Raw genomic sequence first — 18169 nt, forward strand, 5'->3', positions numbered from 1 at the left:
GTCTGCCCTGCTCCCACCTGGGAAGCCTTAAAGGCCTGCACGAGAAGTGCAGTGTGCGTGCTGACCATCCGGCCGCAGCCCCTGGCCGCCACGGAGGGGGGAGGGGCCGCTGTGTTGCCGAGCTTAGGAGCTGGGGATGCCCGCCGCCCTCCGCTGGTGGGGAAGGGCCCGGAGGCTGGTAGCGTGGAACGGCCCGCTACCCCGAGTTGCGCGCAGCGGCTGGACCAGGTCATCGCAGGTGCCTCCCACAGCTGACATTTTGTGACTAGCCCATCGACCGGCAGTGGAAGGGCCCACGTGTCATTCCTTTCTGCAGAAAACCCAGGACAGTTTCTTAGTGTGCCCCGGTCCCCTGCTGCAGACGGGCGCGCGGGCAGAGGACTGGCCGCAGCCCAGCCTAGAAAGGGAAGCCCTCTGCTTTGAACAGGAAGCCACAATCCCCTAGAAAATGGAGCCCTCCTCTCTGAGAACTACGGTTCCCAGCGGCCTCCACGCAGAGCGTGCGCAAAGACGCGCCGAGCGCCGCACCTACCCTGCCCTGCCTTCAACTCCCGACGTGCTTCTTGGTGTTCCTTGCTTTCCTACCCGACCAAATTTCCTGTTTCCAGCTCGCTCCGTAGCGGTGGACTACAACTTCCGGCTTTCAGAGCGAGGTTGGTTTGAGCGTCCGCTCTGCATTCAGACTACATTTCCCAGAAAGCCGAGGGACGAGGGCGAAGGGCGCATGTGCGGACGCCGCTGGGGGGCGGGGGGGCGCGGCAGCGTGGGGCGAGGCGCGAAGCGGAGGTGAGCGTTGAGTGCTCGGTGGTGGTGGCCGCCCTGGACTCGCCCGGGATTGCTCTGCTCCGGCGGCTTGGAGCGGGTGGGTGGTGAAGACTGTTGGAACCGGGGCCCGGGCCACGCCGCGGAAGCTACTCCCCCCGGGGACAGTCCCTGCAGGGTGTGCGGGAGAGGAGGGCAGGGCCTAGGGGCTGGCTTCTGGGGGTCTCCTCCCGGAGCTGCAGACCTAGAGTGGCCGACGCCTGGCCTTTTGCAGCGACCCCGCTGGCGTCCTGGGGCCGAACGCTGGCCCTCCTCCTGTGCAGCTGCGAACTAGAGCAGGCCCTGTAGCCCGCAGCGCCCGGTTTCCTCGTCTGGGGAACGAAATCTTGGGGTACCCGCACCTGTCAGCTTCCCTCCCAGGGCGGCGGGAAGATCAGACGCTAGTAATCCGTGAGGCTCCTCGCACTAAGGCTGTCACCTAGCTGTGCTCCTAAGTATTTGTTGAATCCGCACGGGAACATTGAGGCCAACGCTAATTGAAGATAACATAGGCACTTTCTTTTTCACATTGAGAAGTATAAAGAAGAAAACTCCGAAGGTTCAGATAAACCAGTCCCCACCCCCCACCCCCCAGCCCCCCCCCCCATCCCCGCCAGGGCGCATAGTGGGAAAATGTAAACAAAGGTCGTGGGGAAGGAGCAAGATGGACAGTAACTGCTCCCCCAGATAGTGCCCTTGCTCCAGCCAAGTACTTTGGCTGTTTCCTGTTGCCTTCGCATAAATATTTAAGGCTGTGCCACAATATGTATTTTTTAATTTGCCCAAAAGTCATAATACGATTCGCATTATCCTGTACTTTGTTTTGTTAAAATAGTAAACGTAGTTTGAATGGCTCCAACAACCCTGTAAAGTTTTCAGGATGACGACACAAGCTTGTAAGCTAGGTTGCCTTGGATCATAGAGTAAGGTGGTGGAACAGGGACTAGAACCCACAGCTCTTTATGCCATTAGAGTGCACTTTATTTGTACTTTTTTTTTTTTTTTTTTTGAGCAGCAGGCAAAAGGTTTTATTAGAGTATAAGATTAGAAAGTAAGAATAGTAGGAAAGCTCTCTTTACAGAGAGGGAGCATTCGAAGGTGAATCCCCCACTTTATTTGTACTTTGAAGTTAGACTCTGTTCTTGGTTCTAAAATAGAATTAAAGATGCCCTCCTTAATCCTTTTCTGTAGCGCATGATGCAGGAAAACAGCATGGCACCTGGCACGTAGTAAGTGCTCAGTAAATTGAAGCGCTCATGGGGCGCCTGGGTGACTCAGTCCGTTGAGCATCTGACTCTTGATTTCAGCTCAGGTCACGATCTCAGAGTCCTTGGATTGAGCCCCCGCATCGGGCTCTGTGCTGAGTGTGGGGCCTGCTGGGGATTCTCTCTCCCTCGGCCCCCCTCCCCTGCTTGCTCTCTCTTAAAAAAATAAATAAAAATGGGAGCACTTAACTATTTTTGCCCTCCATTCTCTCACCACCCCAACTGATTTAGTCCATCATCCAAAATTGGGAGGCTTAGAAAATATACTTATTTGGGAAATGTAGGACTTGGTAATCCTAAAGTCTGCTTCTGGGGCCTTTTCCTTTGGAAAAGAAGCTGCCTTAGGGAGGAGGAGTGGTTATTTCCTGACTGAGTTCAGGAATTGTGAGTGGCATAGGGACATTTTAGTACTGTTTTTTTAATCTCTGCTGTTTTTCCTTGTAAATGCCTGCCCCTTGGCCTTGTGCCTCTTTTTTGTCCCATTTACCTGTGTTTTTCCTATCCCACTGTTCCCGCATCGACCTAGTAACTGTTTATTAAGTATCTACTATGCGCCAAGCCCTGTTTGGGTCTACTCGATTCAGGGGCGACTAGATCGTGTGGTCCCTGGCCTCTTTCTGGACTTTGAAGTCAGACGTTGTGGGCTTGAATGTCAGTTCTCTCACGTAGAAGCTTTATAACCGCAGGCAAGTCACTGAGCCTGTTTCCTCATCCGTGAAGTGAAGATAGCATCTTGTGAGGACTCCGTGAGATGAGATCCCTTGAGCAAGGGACTAAGTGTTTAAAAAAATGTTCTTTGCCCGCTTGTTTCTTTCTGTCTCCTTCAGAGCTGACGAGGAAGGTTTCCGGATCCTCCCTGGCCAGGGGATTTCTCACAGCCTCCAGCCATGCGTCTCTCTGCCCTGCTGGCCTTGGCATCCAAGGTCACTCTGCCCCGCGACTACCGCTATGGGATGAGCCGCCCAGGCTCTCTTGCAGACAAGAGGAAGAACCCTCCGGGGACCAGGCGGCGCCGGGTGGCCGTGGAGCCCGTCTCGGATGAAGAATGGCATCTGTTCTGCGGGGACAGGGTGAGCTTTGGATGAGGTGGAGTGGTGGGGGGGCTGGGTGAGGGCCCCCCTCCCTGACCCTCCTGTCTTCCTGCAGGTGGAGGTCCTAGAAGGCAAGGATGCTGGGAAGCAAGGCAAAGTGGTCCAAGTCATCCGGCAGCGCAACTGGGTGGTCCTGGAGGGACTGAACACGGTGAGTGAAGATGGGGCGCTCAGGGGTGCTCAGGAAGCCTGTCCCCTCTGTCACCGCATTCGGAGCAGCCTAGGGAGGCAGGAGACGAGCTGCAGGGACAGTGAGACAGCTGACGTTGTTTTCCAGCTTGGGCTGAACGCCCCGAGCCGCGGTGGGCGAGCCCCCTTTCACACCCCCGGTTCTCATATCCCCCCTCTTTTGGACAGCACTACCGTTATGTGGGCAAGACCGTGGATTCCCGGGGAACCATGATCCCCAGTGAAGCACCCCTGCTCCACCGCCAGGTCAAACTCGTGGATCCCGTGGACAGGCAAGCACGTGGGGCTCTGGTCAGAGGGCTGCCCGCCCTGCGAGTGTGCATCAGTGTCGATCCCGTTTCTACAAAAGGAATGGTGGGTTGGTGGTTCTGGAGATGGAAAGGGGCCATCCCTCTCGTGGACGTGACCCCTGTGGGTCACCCCCAGTACAGACATAGCAGCAGCAAGATGGTGACCTTCGTGTTTTCAGCCGTTGACTTTTTGGGGCGGCACGTAGCCGGAAGACGTGGTTCCCAGGCTGGGTTCATCTCTTCTGTCCACTAGGAAACCCACTGACGTGGAGTGGAGATTCACGGAGGCAGGAGAGCGGGTACGTGTCTCCACAAGATCAGGAAGAATTATCCCCAAACCTGAGTTTCCCAGAGCTGATGGCATCGTCCCTGAAACCTGGACTGGTGAGGCTGGGTGAGGGGCAGGAAGACGGGGACAGGGGGTGGTGGGAGGAGAGGGAGGGAGGGGATTTCCCACCCATCTTCTTTCCTCTGGCTCAATAGATGGCCCCAAAGACACATCAGTGGAAGATGCCCTAGAAAGAACCTACGTGCCCCGTTTAAAGACACTGGAGGAGGAGGTGATGGAGGCGATGGGGATCCAGGAGACGCGGAGACACAAGAAAGTCTATTGGTACTGATCCTGGGAATCAGCTGGAGATCAGCTTCTCCCCTCCTTGTCTTAGCCTCCAAGGTCCAGGCCACCTCTCCTTCAGACACCAAGAGAGAGCCAGGAGTTCCCCCACACGCGTCTGCTAGATCGGCACCTTAACCCAGCACACCGGTTTCTGGGACTGAAGGAAGGGGCGTCTGTCCTTACGTTGTGACAGCCTGGGTGGAAGTTAGGCAGCCTCCACAGGGACAGGGCCTGCGGGTTCTGGGAGACCCGTGAGTAACGAGACGCTACCCGTCAGGGAGGCTGGCGGGAGCGGGGGTGGAAAAACAGAAATGGCAGAGAAATAAAAATTTCATTTATTTAATAAATTAAAAATAAACCTTTACATAGTATTACGTTAACATGGGGAGGGAGAGGCCAGGTTTGCAGGAAGCTAGGAGGCTGGTCCTCTGGGTGAATTCCAGATGGAGTTCGTCAGCTGTCTTCAGTTTCCAGAAGAGAGAAGGCCTCACCCAGGGGACTCTTGGTGGCCACCAGAACTAGGTTCCTGGGTGACAGTTCAGGACTAAAGATGGGCAGGAGCTCAGCATAGAAGCCTGGAAGAAAGGCAGGGCTACTCAGGGAGGAATCACGAACGCAGCTGTTCCCTGCCAGGCCTGTGGGCACAGCCCCTTTCCCTGTGCGGGGGGGGCCTGAGGTGTCTAAGAGACCCAATTCTCTACCAGGAATATGGGTACCCCAGACACCGACCCCAACCCCCACCCCTGGGGTTGTTCTTGCTTAAAACGCAAGATGGGATATGAGCCCGACTTAGCAGGAACGTGCGTGGACAAATCTCCCACCCCACTGGTACCCGAAGCAGCTAGTCTGAGTCCCGCCGCGGGGCTGGGGGGCTGGGGCCGGAAGGAGGAGCCTCAGAGCTCCGGCCCCCCAGCCCCCGGTCCTTGCTGTGGGCCACCCTCACCCTGCTCCTGAAGGCAGAGCAGCCGGTCCAGCAGAATCAGTGTCTCCACCAGCGGGGCCAGGAGCAGGGCCAGGCTGAAGAAGGCCACCACTCGGTTCTCCTGGGCCTGGTGGGCCCGAAGGGCAGCCAGGTTCAGTGGCAGCTGGGGATCCAGCCCCACCCGCCGCAGCCCCCGCTGCACGTATCTGTGGGGTCAGCCACAGACATGCTCAGTTTGGCTTCGGGAGCCTCCCCTCCCACCCAGACTGGACGCTCCCGATCTGATGGCAGCTTTGCTGGGTTTGCCACCCTAGTATGCATTTTCCTAAGTTTCCCTGGCCGGGAACTGTCTGTCCAGCAGCAGATTGGTCCCCAAGTTTATCATCTATACAATGATCTGACCATAGTTTTAGCACTTAAAGACCTGGACGGTCCCCTGACAAAAGAGTGACAACTCGGTTCTAAAAGAATTCTGAGAAGCTGTCCGGTCAGACTTCAAAATCAACTCCCTGGGCACATTTAGATCTTTTGTTTGTGGTTTGGTTTTTTTTGAGGGGAGGGGCAGAGGGAGATAGAACCTCAAGCAGGCTTCTGCCCACGACAGAGATCATGATGCGCGTGAGCGGAAATCAAGAGCCGGATGCCTAAACTAACTGAGCCCCCCCGACGCCCCATAGATCTTTCGTTCACACTAACAAGTGAGGATGGGAGGGAAATCAGACCTTCAGTCCGTGATGCCCGTTCCGCCCCCCCGCCCCCCCCCCCAACCTCACTCTTCGATCTTGAGCTCGTGGACCCTGGGGATCCCCTGCACGCCTGGCCGTCGAAGCTCGGGCCGGGCGCCCCGGATGACCGTCTCCAGTGCCGCCCGATAGCAGTGGGTGCGGAGCCCGGGGCCCGCTCTCTGTAGCCGCTCGGCGTAGTCCTCCAGGGCGTGGCAGGCCCCCTCCCGCAGCCTGTAGGGCAGCTCGGAGCCACGAAGCCCCGCCACCCACTGACTCAGTGGGTAGCCGCCAGGCTCACTCAACTTCATGTAGCAGCAGCCCACCGAGGCCAGGGCCACCACCTCGGGGCAGGAGAAGTGCCTCAGCAAGGCGACGCTCAGGTCCCCGCAGGCGTGGAGGCCCGTCAGCAGCAGGCGGGCCCCGCACGGAGGCAAGGGCTCCAGGGGAAGCAGGAGCTCCTTGCACAGGGCCGTGGGCTCTACCCACCTAACCACGTGGTGTGGGGAGTGGCGAGGGCCGGCCTGGGTCACCTGTGGAGGCAGGACGGAACAGAGGCAGGTGGGAAGTCTGCTGTCCCTGTGCCCCCTCCGGCCACAGGAAGGGAGTGTCCCCTGCGCTCCTTCCCAAAGAGGGAGAGAACCGGGGGACGGGGGAGCTGGGTGAACTCGGGCCCGTCACCATCAACTGCAGACCTCCTCGTCTGTGAGTCCCGGTTCCCCTCTGTCACGAGCCTAATGAACACCTGACCGGCCGCTCCACAGGTGGCTGGGAGAAGCACACGTCAGGGTGGAAAGCACTTTGTAACCAGAAAGTGCTTTTACGGTATGAGGAGGTTTGGGTGACGGGGGGCCCTCAAAGGGGTAGCAGAATTGGGGATCACGCCGTCAATCCCGGAAACAGAAAGGAGTCGGCCTTGGTGCCCAATGCCTGCCAAGCGGGCCTCGTCCCGCAGCCCCGGCTGCACGAAAAGCTGGCCGACCTGGGGGCTCCTCTTCTCCTCTTTCTCCAGGGCCTGCAGGAGCTCCCGGTCCAGGCGCTGGGCTCTCTCCACCAGCCTCCGATCGCCTTCGATGCTCTTCACTGTCAGCCCCAGCCCCAGGGACATGAATCGGGAGAGATGGCCCTGGAGTCACGAGAGGGAGGGTGGAGACGGTCCCGTCCAGCGGCCTCTCTGCTGTCAGCCTCCCTAGCAGTGACCTGGACGCCTGGGTCCCGGGCCCGCAGGAGGCTCAAGTCCTGCCCTGCCTAGTTCCACCACTGCCCAGCACCTGCTTCCCTGGGCCTGCAGCCTGACGACCTGCCTCCAGCTCTCTGTCCCCACGACTCAAACAACGAAACACCCAGACCTGAAACCCAGAATGTTAAGGGTCTGACTCACCTGGCCTGAGCCTATATCCACGACCTGGGTGCAGCCCGTGAGGTCACTCAGTTTCTTCACCAACTACAAGAGGAGGGAACAAAGCTCTCCTGGCCACTGGGTGTTGGCTCCCAGGGCAAACACCCCCAACGGGGGCGGAGGCGCCGCAGAGGGCACAGGAAGAGGGCAGGGGTGCCACGGACACGAGATAGAGAAACCGAAAGGGAGGTGCTGACCCCAGGCTCAGCCTCCTCTCCTTGCTCCTCTCAGCGTGAACAAGGAGGAGAGCGCTGCTATGAAGCCCTGAGCAGACTGCGGAGGTGGAAAATAGGAAGACCTTGGTTCAGACACAGCCACCAACCTACCCGTCGAGAGGGCGGGCGCACAAAACACCCAGCATCCAGACCATGCCTGCCAAGGATGGTCCTGCGGGCCGTGCAAAGTGCCCACATCCTGGCAACCCACGGCCTTAAGGGGTCCTCCCGCCCCCCCCCCCCCCCCCGCCATCTCACCTCTCCCAGCCTCCGGATCTCATGCTGCTTCTTGGGCCTGACGTGTTTCCGGAACGGGGCTGTCAGGCGGGAGCTCTGGCTGGGGTTCTCCAGGAACTCTGAGGGGGTCTGAAACCCAGGTGTCCGGGTAAAGGCCAGGGCATAGGCTGTGGACTTCAGGGCCAGCAGAGTGAGTGGCCACACCGACCTGTACCTGCGATAGGCCAGCCCGGGCCCCCGGTGAATAGCTCCATTGCATCCTGACAGTGACACCCTGGGTCCCCCGGCACGGGGCCCCTCTTGCCCATACCTGACCACTTCCCCTTCCCCAGGCATCCCCAGCAGCTGTGCGGCCAGCTGTGGCGGGTTCAGTCCATCCAGCGCTTCCTGCCACGAGCAAGGGAGTGTGCCCCACAGGTTGTCTGTAAAGAACTCCTGCGGGAGAAGGGAGAAGGGGAGCGGTCAATAGGCCGCTGCCCTTCCCGCCCTTCCCCGTCCTCTACGAAGGGCCACTGGCTGCGGCCAGCAGGCGCCTCCTACTCCTCCGAGTCACCTCTCCTCTGAAGCCTGCTCCTGCCTCCCCCTTCCTCGGAGCCCAGATGGCATCCCGGACACCTCTCTTGTAGCAGCGTCCCTACTCATGGATGTGTCCGCTTTCTCTACTCAACTGTGCTTAAGGGCAAGGACGGTGTCTTCACTTCGGCATCTGCGACACCACAGTGACTGACCTGTGTGGTATTAGTACATCACCGCTTGATAATCTACCATCGTTACCCGGGCACCTGGGTGGCTCAGCCAGTTAAGCGTCTGACTCTTGATTCTGGCTCAGGTCATGGGAGCTCTGGGCTGACAGCGTGCAGCCTGCTTGGGAGCCTCTCTCTCTGTCCCTCCCCTGCTTGTGCTCTCTCTCAGAAAAACAACTTAAAAAAAAAAAAAAAAATCGGCGCCTGGGTGGCGCAGTCGGTTAAGCGTCCGACTTCAGCCAGGTCACGATCTCGCGGTCCGTGAGTTCGAGCCCCGCGTCGGGCTCTGGGCTGATGGCTCAGAGCCTGGAGCCTGTTTCCGATTCTGTGTCTCCCTCTCTCTCTGCCCCTCCCCCATTCATGCTCTGTCTCTCTCTGTCCCAAAAATAAATAAACGTTGAAAAAAAAATTAAAAAAAAAAAAAATCTACCACGGGGCACCTGGGTGGCTCAGCGGTTAAGCATCTGACTTCGGCTCAGATGATCTCATGGTTGGTGAGTTCAAGCCCCGTGTCGGGCTCTCTGCTTCAGATCCTCTGTCCCTCTCTCTCTCTGCCCCTACCCCGCTCCTGTTTTCTCCCCTTCTCTCTCTCTCTCGAAAATAAACACATTAAAAAAGTTGGGGCGCCTGGGTGGCGCAGTCGGTTAAGCGTCCGACTTCGGCCAGGTCACGATCTCGCGGTCCGTGAGTTCGAGCCCCGCGTCGGGCTCTGGGCTGATGGCTCAGAGCCTGGAGCCTGTTTCCGATTCTGTGTCTCCCTCTCTCTCTGCCCCTCCCCCGTTCATGCTCTGTCTCTCTCTGTCCCAAAAATAAATAAAAAAATAAATAAATAAAAAATAAAAAAAAAAATAAAAAAAAAAAAGTAATCTACCATTATATGCATCACACACTTTATATGCCAGATGTTATCCCAGGGTGTTTTTATTTGTTCATTTGTTCAACACAAATTCTGGAGCTTTGGTTATGCACCAAGCTCTAGTCTAGGCTCAGAGGACACAACAATGAACCAGACAAGATTCTTGCTCTCGCAGAGTTTACATAAAAAAAATAATTTCAGGTAACGTCAAGTGCCACAGAGACGATCAAACACTAACGAAAACGGTAACACAATGGAGCTTGAGAGAGTATGGACGGAACACTGGTCTGGGGAGCTTGCGAAATGGGTGAGGAGGGTCAAAAAATACAAACTTCCAGTTGTAAAAATAAATAAATCATGGAGACGTAATGTACATCAAAGTGACCACAGCTAACGATGATGGACTGCATATTTGCAAGTTGATGAGAGCAGACCTTAGAAGTTCTCCTCACAATAAAGGTAACTTGAGAGGTGAAGGGTGTTTCACTACACTTACCATGGTGATCATTTTGCAACACAAATATCAAATCACTGTTATACCCCCAATACAAAGTTACATATCAATGATACCTCGATAAAAAAAAAAACTCAGGTCATAGCAAACACTCATAAGATATTTTAATATACCAGGCACTGTCCCAAGCATTTTCCATGTATTAATGCATTTAATCTTCAAACAACCCTATGAGATAAGTACTATTTTTACTTGGCATTTTCCAGAGAAGGAAACTGACACACAGCTGTTAAGTAACTTGCCCAAGTCAAAAAGCTAGTAAGCAGCAGAGCTGGAATCTGAAACCAACTGGACTCCAGTTCTTGCCCTTAATCACTGTTTTCTTTCGCCTTCCTGTGGAGGAAAAGCATTCCAGGCTGACCAGTAAGTGCAAAGGCCCAGAGGCCTGCCATATTTACAGAGCAGAAATCAGGCCAGTATAGGTGTAGTAGAGTCAATGTGGGAGAGGATGAATGTGCTAGCCTTCAAAAGGCAGCAGGGGACAGATCATGTAGCACTTTTTCGATAACGGTAAGGAGTTAAGATTTCATCAAAGCACCTAGGAAGCAAGGCAGTGTCTCGATCAGATTTACGTGTTTTTCAAGTAAACTTGACACCAACGTGAGGCTCAAACTTACTACTCCAAGGTCAAGAGTGTAGCAAACTCTACGGACTGAGCCAGCCAGGTGCCCTGATCAAACTTACATTTTTAAAAAATTTATTTTGAGAGAGATTGTATGTGCATACCTGGGTCGGGGTGGGGAGGGACAGAGAGGGACGGAGAGAGATTCCAAAGCAGGCTCAGCGCTGTCAGCACAGAGCCTGACTCGGGACCCCCTCCCACCAACTATGAGATCATGAGTTAGCCACTCAACTGACTGAGCCACCCAGGCGCCCGGGATTCCCAGTTTACGAGGACCAAGCTGCTTTATGAAGAAGTGGTTATGGAGAGTAAGTGAACACAGAGATCAGTTAGGAAGGAGTCCAGGAGAGAGATGATGGTGGCTTGGCCCAGGGTGGTAGCAATGGAGGTGGAAACAAAGGGTGACTTTAGTATCTGTTCTGGAGGTAGAGGCAACAGGACGCTTTGAAGAACTGGACTGTTGATCAATGAAAGCAAGAGTTGAATCAATAATGGCTTCTGGGCTTGGGGGGGCTGAACGATTCAGTGGATGCTGTTGCCACTTACACATCATCTCACTCATTCTTCATAACGATCCTTCAGACAGGGATCCCTATTACAGCTGAGAAACAGGTGGCAGGGAGTTCTTAATAATGCCTCCATCTAACACAGTAAAGGAGGCAGTCAAGCCGGTCTGATTCCAAAGCTGTGGCTGTCCAGTAGGCTACTAAACCAGGACTTTATGCAAAGCTCGGATCAATGAACTTGTGTGTTCCTGGAACACCTCACGGGTTCCTGGGGGAGCTCAACGTAGCTGCAGCGTGGCTCTGTTGTTCACGCATTTTATTTTGGACTTGGGAAAGTTAGAGAAACCAGCGAGATACTAGAAATATTAATACGTATGTCAACTCAAAAACCGGGAGGGAGTAACCCCAGTTTTAACCCTTTTTGTACAGACCACAGACCGAAACCCATAGAAAAAAAGAGAGCAGAAGCCACCTCTCCAGGTTCTGCCCCTGCCACGGGCACCCAGCCAACCGCACAACCGGCAGCACCCCGCCCACACCCCTGTGGCCTCACGATGATGTAGGCGTCCAGGATGGGACGGTAGCGCGCCAGCACACGGGTGAGGTTCACCGCCAGCTGCCTCCTCTCCTCGTGAGAGAGGCCGCGGGCGGAGACGCCCAGCATCCCGGGGTCCAGCTGGTGGCGTCAGGAGCGAGAACGAGCCGAGCGGGGAGCCAGGGTCAGTGCCCCGCGGGGGGCCTGCGGCTGGGGCGGAAGACGGAATGCGTCCCCTGACGTCACAGGTCGCGACGTTCCCCGGCGCCAAGCGGGCGGCGTCGCGGACACGTGGGGTGGGTTGGGGCGGGGCGCCGCGCACTACGTCACAGAGGCGTGGCGCGGCGCCCAGGCCCGCCCTTCCCCGCGCACTTCCCTCCTCCCCCGGAAGTGGGGGCGGTACCTCCCCCGGGGCTCGGCCTCCCTGCCTTCGAGTTGTACCTCCACGGGGCTAGAGGGGCCGGGGAGCGCATCCCGCCCACGCCGCCCCCGCCGCCGCCGCTGCCGCTGCCCAAGCGCTCGGAGTCCCTGGCCTCGCTCCCGGAGGCGGGGGCGCTGCGGGCGCGTGCGCGTCGGCCCCCGGCGCGGTCCAACCCACGCGCCTGCCGGCCCGGGCCTCGCCGGCGCGCGCCGACTTCCGCCTCCGGTTCCGGGCGCTTCCGCTCTTAGCTGGGCCGGCGAGGAGGTAGGTGTGGGCGCAGGGGGTCGCTCTCGGTGGCGGGGACCCCCGGCGTGCTCGCCGATGTAGGGGGCCCTAAGCCTCGGTTCACCCAGCGGGTGTGTGTGGTCAGAGGGCCTTTGTCGGGAGAAGGACCGGCGTGAGACGCGTGTGGTGGTCCCCCGCCTGGAGCCGCGCGGGGATGCCTGGGTAATCCAGAGGCCCTCGCGGGCGGATGGTACAGCTCCACTGTTCTGGCTTTCCAGACGCAGAGTTCGAGGTGGTTGGCCCTACAGCCCCCTCCGGGTGCGAACGAGACTGAGCTCTTGGGAGGGGAAGTGGCCTTCTCAAGACCCTGTGGCTGGTGAATTGTGGGGCCGCGCTAGAACCGAAGCTTCCTGGCGCAGACCGTGCCCCTGACATTATTTCACGTTACAGATTCGTACCTGTTCTGGGAGGTCGCTCTGATGTCTTTCCAGCTTTAAGTCGTCCGGAGATGGGTCTTACTGTTTCACGGGGCCTATGGGCTCCGTTGTCAGGATTACTCTCTTCCCCAGGGTGTCCTGCAGACCTCCAGACGTTGGCCTGTGGGATTCAGCAGAAGATGAGGCCTCTATCTTCCTGTCGTCAGTAAGCCGCTCCTCCCATCTGCTCTCCCGCCGTCCACTGTCCTCATGTCTACCTTACTCCTCAATTTGGATTTCGGTGAACCTCCCCCCAAAAAGGCGTTAGAGGGGAATGCCAAGCACCGAAAATTTGTCAAGAAGAGGAGGTTCTTGGAACGGAGAGGTTTTCTGAATAAGAAGAACCAGCACCCTAGCAAGGTGCCTAAGCTGCACCCAGAGCCTCCGAAGAAAGGGGAAGCTCCTAGGGTGGATGGCGCTCGGAAGGTCTCTCCCCTTGCAAAGAAGAAGCCCGCCGCCTCCAGCGGCGGACCAGAGCAGTCCCTGGACAGGAAAGCTGCGGTGCCTTGGCTGACCCCTGCCGCTTCACAGAAGGCTGGGTCTGTCGTGGCCAAAGTAGACTTGCTGGGGGAGTTCCAGAGTGCTCTTCCAAAGACTAGGAGCCGCCCGGCTCGCTCCCAGAAGAAGGGCCCCCAGAAGAACCCTACTCAGAAAAACGCCCCACAGAACTCCACGCAATCTCATTTGGAGAATAAATGCTCCGGAGCGTCGCAGAAGACGCCAGGGAAAATGGTGGCGATTGACTGCGAGATGGTGGGCACAGGACCCAAGGGGCACGTCAGTTCCTTGGCTCGATGTAGCATCGTCAGCTACCACGGAGATGTGCTCTATGATGAGTACGTCCTCCCCCCCTGCCACATCGTGGACTACCGGACCAGATGGAGTGGCATCCGGAAGCAGCACATGGTGAATGCCACACCCTTCAAGGTCGCTCGGAGCCAGGTGAGAGGCTTGGGGTCCGTCCGATGGTAGTGGCGAGGCCGGTGGGCTGAGGTCCGCGTCATTTTTTCAGCAAAGGGTGTCACTCTAGGAAGGCGCCAGAGGATGGGGAGGAGGGAAGGAGGGAGTGGATCGCCACGGGAAGAGGGCTTCCTGCTTCCTGCTGGGGCGGAGCGGTGGGAGTCCAGAAAGCTACAGTTAGCTGGTGGAGGGAACTTGGTTGGCTGAGACTGTTCGCTCTCCGGTCGAATCCTTGTCTGGGGAACTGGGAATCCGTACAGAGAAGTAACCACTGAGGGACAGAGCCCCAGGCACGGATGGCGGGGGGGGGGGGTGGAATGCTCCATGTCTTCGGGGAGAGTGAGGAGGGCTTCCTGCCTAGCGTGGGAGGTGCTGGTGGTTTTGGTGGGAGCAGGGGTGACTCGCGTACCTGGGTGGGGTGTGCCGAAGCGACAGCTGCGACAGACGACCCAGGGCTGTCGTGTCGGGTTCTCACCTCGCTCGCTGAGCAAGCCTCACTGGCCGCAGGGAGCTCCACAGAGGGACAGGAAAAGGAAGGTGAACCTGAGGTGAAGGAGAGGAAGCCAGCTGGTCGTGGGAGGCCTCCAGAGGGCGCTCTTGGTCCACGTCTCTGCCACTTCAACCCCCTGCTCTTTGCTTTCTCTGGACACTCTGTTCCGCTGGTGTTCTTCATGCGCCTGCAGTCAGTTGGAGGTGGTTCAGCAGAGGGGAGGGGGCTGGATCTTAGAAAGAACCCGAGAGGAGTTGAGCCTGCGCACCAGGGCACCCCTGAGCCGCGCTTGGGAGAGGCGGAAGGTGGGGAGGGTGTGGCGGGGCGCAGAGTGCCCTTAGGAGCCCGCACCTGCCTGGCTCGTGGCGCTCCCGCGGGGCTCTCGTCCTAAAGTGATCCCCCAGCGCTCAGGCCGGGCCGAGAGCCCCGTTCACAGGGTCTGCCGCTTCCAGGGCTTCCTGCCGGCCGTGTCACAGTCAGGGCGCTTTAGTTCTTGTTCACAACCTGTTCGGAACCCGTCGGGGGAACGGCCTTCAGAGCTGGTGGTGTATTCTTTGGTTGTCCTCGTTGCCGGTTTGCCCTCACGCTTTAAGATCCTGCGGTGGCGAGAAGGTCTTTGCTTCTGAGATTCACGGGAATAAGGTTCCAGGGCGGCTGGTGAGTGAGTGGGGAGAGCTGAAGGCCGGGGGCTGGCGCACGCGGACTTAGTCTGCAAGAGGTTCTGAAGCTTTTGTAGCTCGTAGGGCCTTCCAGAGTCGGATGGAAACCGTAGACCCTCCCCCCCCCCCCCCCCCCAAAAAAAAACCCCATGTACGTAACTTTGTGTACAATTTGGGGCTTCTGTCACCTTCCTGGAGCCCATCTCTGACCCCATCTGTCCAAGCCTCGTGTCTCAGGCCAGCATATGGTAGGGGTCAAAGGTCTTCACGTAGCGAGCCAGAACCGACCTGGATAGTTACGTGAGCATCTCAGGCGTGAGTGTGATTGGGGACGGAGGCAAATCGGCCTGTCGCTGGGATGGAAGTTAGAAGATAAGGAGCCGTTGGGGATGTAAGTCCGGACGGAGTTACCGTCGTCGTGCGGCGGGGTCGTCTTGGGTGGTAGCTGCTTTCACCTCGGGGCGTGGAGCTGGGCCTCGGGTGGAAGAAGCCTGGTGGGAGAGGGCGTTTCAAGGATGAGCCGGGTGAGCACTTGGAGAAAAGGGCCTAGAAGGACCCGTGGCCACGTTGGGCTTGTAGGATGCAGGGGCTTCGCCGCCTCCTCGCCAGCGCCGCCTCTGTTCCTGTTTCAGATCTTGAAGATCCTCGCAGGGAAGATAGTGGTGGGGCATGCCATCCACAACGACTTCAAAGCCCTTCAGTACTCCCACCCCAAGTCTCTCACCCGCGACACCTCCCACATCCCGCCCCTCAACCGGAAGGCCGAGTGCCCAGAGAACGCCACCGTGTCCCTCAAGTGTCTCACCAAGAAGCTTCTGAACCGGGACATCCAGGTAGTGTCTCCCCAGTGCAGCCAGGCCCGTGGCTTGGACGCTGGGGGCGCCCTCCGTGCGGCCTTGCTCCAGGCTCTGGCCCCAGAATTGCTCTGGTTGTAGAGAGGTGTGGGCGGGCTGCTCTGACGGGAAGAGCTTTGGACCAAGGGGCCCGGTAGACTCTCCATCTGTACGTGGCGTGACAGCTCCCGTCCCAGAGCATCACAGAGGGTGCTCGGGACAGGGAAGAGCCTTCAGGTGGGTGCAAAGCCCTAACTGAGAAGAGAGGAAGAGAGGAGAGCACGTGGTGGTGTCCAGAAGTCCGCAGAGTGGGTGCCGGGATCCCCTGCGTGGTCTACGCATCTGCACTCAGAAGAGGGCGGCCTGCCTGGCCGGAGGAGGAGGGGCCACGCGTCGCGTAGAGCGTGGTTAGGCACTGGGGAAGCTGGAAGATTCGGAAGGCCTGGCGGCCGTCTGGTGCGTCGTGCTGGCCGGGCGTAGACCGACGAGCACCTGCGTCCACAGGAAGGGCTGAGCCGTTAGGGTGGGAGTGGAGCCTCTGAGATGGGGTGGGGACTAGACCCCACCGGAGTTCGGCCTTCGCAGCCCACAGACTCTGCAGAAGCACCTGCACCCCGGGGGCCGCGGAGAGCCAGTTGGGAAGGAAAGCTGTAGTCTCTCTCTGTGGCTTCACGTTCTTCTCTTCCTCCGGCGTCCAGGTTGGGAAAAGCGGGCATTCCTCCGTGGAAGACGCTCAGGCCACCATGGAGCTGTACAAGTTGGTTGAAGTCGAGTGGGAACAGCACCTGGCCCAGAATCCCCCAAAGGACTAGCGGCCGCGGAGGCGCCGGTGACGAGAGGTGGAGAGCAGCACCGTGCCCGGGAGGACCGGGCAGCAGGACTGGGCAGCGGCCCGGCTCGCTGCCCCAACCGGGAGAGACCGGCTCCACCCCAGACTCAGTCTTCATTGAAATTTCACCTCCAGTGTCGTGTCGTGTCTGGTTGAGAATCCCGCGGAGGGAGGAAGCCTCCGTGTCAGGACCAGCCCTGGACTGTTTCCCTCCTAAATGGTGCTACCTGCAGGTCCCAGGTGCTTGGCTCCAGGCGGGCCTTTTGACTTCAAGGGGCGGGGCATACTGGGAACCATTTCCCAAACTGCCTTATCACTAGGGTGACTGCATGTCCGTTTTATGCTTTTGGTCCTCACGTAAATAGCAGTGCCCTCTTTCGCGGTCAGAAGTGCGCTGGTTGGCTGGTCACACCGCGTGTCACAGACTCTGCCCTTGGCCTTGTCTGCATCGGAGACATAGCGCCCGTCCTTAGGGGAGCCATCCCTGGTGAGGTTCAGTTCTTAGGGGTAGGAGAGTGGGACTTGGAGATCAATTTTTCTGATTTGGGAAAGCAACGTCTCTCCTAAAGTGTTAGAGGATTTATTTAATTTAGATCCCACTTGGTAGGTTAAAAAAGAACTTAAAGTGTTTTCATGGTTTTTAGTCTTTTACTTCATTAAAACAAACCTTTAAGGACTCAAATTATTCCCTTGATAAATTTTTATAATGGAAAAACACTCGTGTGCTGTTTTCTTTTTCGGTTTACGCTAAAAAGCTCTGTCACCAGGTGGGGCGCCTGGCTGGCTCGAGTTGTTAGAGCATGCAACTCTAGATCTCGGGATTGTGAGCTCAGGCCCCACGTTGGGCGTAGAGCCTATTTGAAAAAAGTCTCTGTGACAAGGTCTCACAGGGCTGTGATTCTGTGAGGGGTCCAGGATCTCTGTGGACGGCACTAACTGGGCGCTTTTTGGCCAGAAGTCACCAGGAAGCACCGACTAAGCCCTCGTGTGTGGCCCGTGTGCTCTGGTGCCCGGTCCCCACCCCTACCATGAATCGAGCACGCCTGCAGCGGTGCCCCAAGCCACGCAGACACCTTCACACACGGGTGTGTGACCAGTAGAGCGATTCAGGGTGGGCATGCGGGAGGGACGAAGCAGGGGCGGGAGGGTGCTGGGTGACGCCAGCCTGGTCGGTCCTGCCAGCGCTTCCTCGGTGGCACACGCCCTCCTGGGAAGGTGAGTCACGGGTCTGACCTCGTGTCTGGGATTGCTTTGTGCACAGTCTTGAGAGAGTGCGGCCTCCACACTCTTGTGTGGCTTGTGCCCCTCGAGTGGCTGCTTTGGCTCCAGGGGCAGGGCTACGGTCACGGCTGCCGGTAGAAGGGAATTTCCTGCAGCCAACCCGGACTTCAGACGTGGCCTTGCCGTCCTGTCCTGCACCGCGGGACCCGCTTGCACAGGCAGCTCTGGAGCTCAGAGCAAGTTGGTTCCTGCTGAGCCTGACACACGGAACGTCCGTGACACTGCAGAGACGTACCAGGCGCCCTCACACACACCTCTAGGTCTAAGTGGGAATGATCTAGGAGGGCCGCGCCCAAAACCGGGAATACGCTGAAGGCAAGTCTTAGTTACATTTTAATCAGTTAAGGTGGGAGACGACGAAAAATCTCAGTTGAGTTCAGTTTTGGGGGTACACGTCGGCTGGACTTGGCCTTGTGGGTGTCTGGGTAAACAGCAGCTGACCCTTGCACTTCCTCTCCACCCCACCGCACCC

General features: G+C 57.8%; 3 protein-coding genes across 6 annotated transcripts; 2 read left to right on the plus strand and 1 right to left on the minus strand.

Moving 5' to 3' along the window:
- Window positions 1–721: 721 nt before the first annotated feature.
- On the plus strand, window positions 722–4613 carry MRPL24 (mitochondrial ribosomal protein L24). 2 transcript variants are annotated; one of them, XM_030303452.1, is made up of 6 exons: window positions 722–786; window positions 2894–3136; window positions 3213–3308; window positions 3515–3618; window positions 3890–4020; window positions 4120–4613. In XM_030303452.1, exons 2-6 carry the CDS (start codon window positions 2954–2956, stop codon window positions 4254–4256), a joined length of 651 nt encoding a protein of 216 aa, XP_030159312.1. In that variant the 5' UTR covers window positions 722–786; window positions 2894–2953; the 3' UTR covers window positions 4257–4613. The 2 variants fall into 2 exon arrangements, with proteins under 2 accessions (XP_030159312.1, XP_030159313.1); XM_030303453.1 differs by having other exon boundaries at window positions 773–862.
- On the minus strand, window positions 4576–11772 carry RRNAD1 (ribosomal RNA adenine dimethylase domain containing 1). Of its 3 annotated transcripts, XM_030303448.1 has the most exons (8): window positions 11542–11771; window positions 8058–8182; window positions 7769–7961; window positions 7278–7340; window positions 6879–7022; window positions 5948–6429; window positions 5196–5380; window positions 4576–4827 (listed from the first exon to the last, which is right to left on the minus strand). In XM_030303448.1, exons 1-8 carry the CDS (start codon window positions 11650–11652, stop codon window positions 4706–4708), a joined length of 1425 nt encoding a protein of 474 aa, XP_030159308.1. In that variant the 5' UTR covers window positions 11653–11771; the 3' UTR covers window positions 4576–4705. The 3 variants fall into 3 exon arrangements, with proteins under 3 accessions (XP_030159308.1, XP_030159306.1, XP_030159309.1); XM_030303446.1 differs by having other exon boundaries at window positions 7769–8182; window positions 11542–11772; XM_030303449.1 differs by lacking the exon at window positions 11542–11771 and adding an exon at window positions 11029–11533 and having other exon boundaries at window positions 7769–8182.
- A 330-nt stretch (window positions 11773–12102) lies between these two features.
- Window positions 12103–17131, plus strand: ISG20L2 (interferon stimulated exonuclease gene 20 like 2). The gene is made up of 4 exons (XM_030303450.1): window positions 12103–12208; window positions 12739–13587; window positions 15387–15587; window positions 16286–17131. Exons 2-4 carry the CDS (start codon window positions 12856–12858, stop codon window positions 16397–16399), a joined length of 1047 nt encoding a protein of 348 aa, XP_030159310.1. The 5' UTR covers window positions 12103–12208; window positions 12739–12855; the 3' UTR covers window positions 16400–17131.
- Window positions 17132–18169: the final 1038 nt, after the last annotated feature.

This window comes from Lynx canadensis, chromosome F1, assembly GCF_007474595.2.
Source record: "Lynx canadensis isolate LIC74 chromosome F1, mLynCan4.pri.v2, whole genome shotgun sequence".
NCBI lineage: Eukaryota > Metazoa > Chordata > Mammalia > Carnivora > Felidae > Lynx > Lynx canadensis.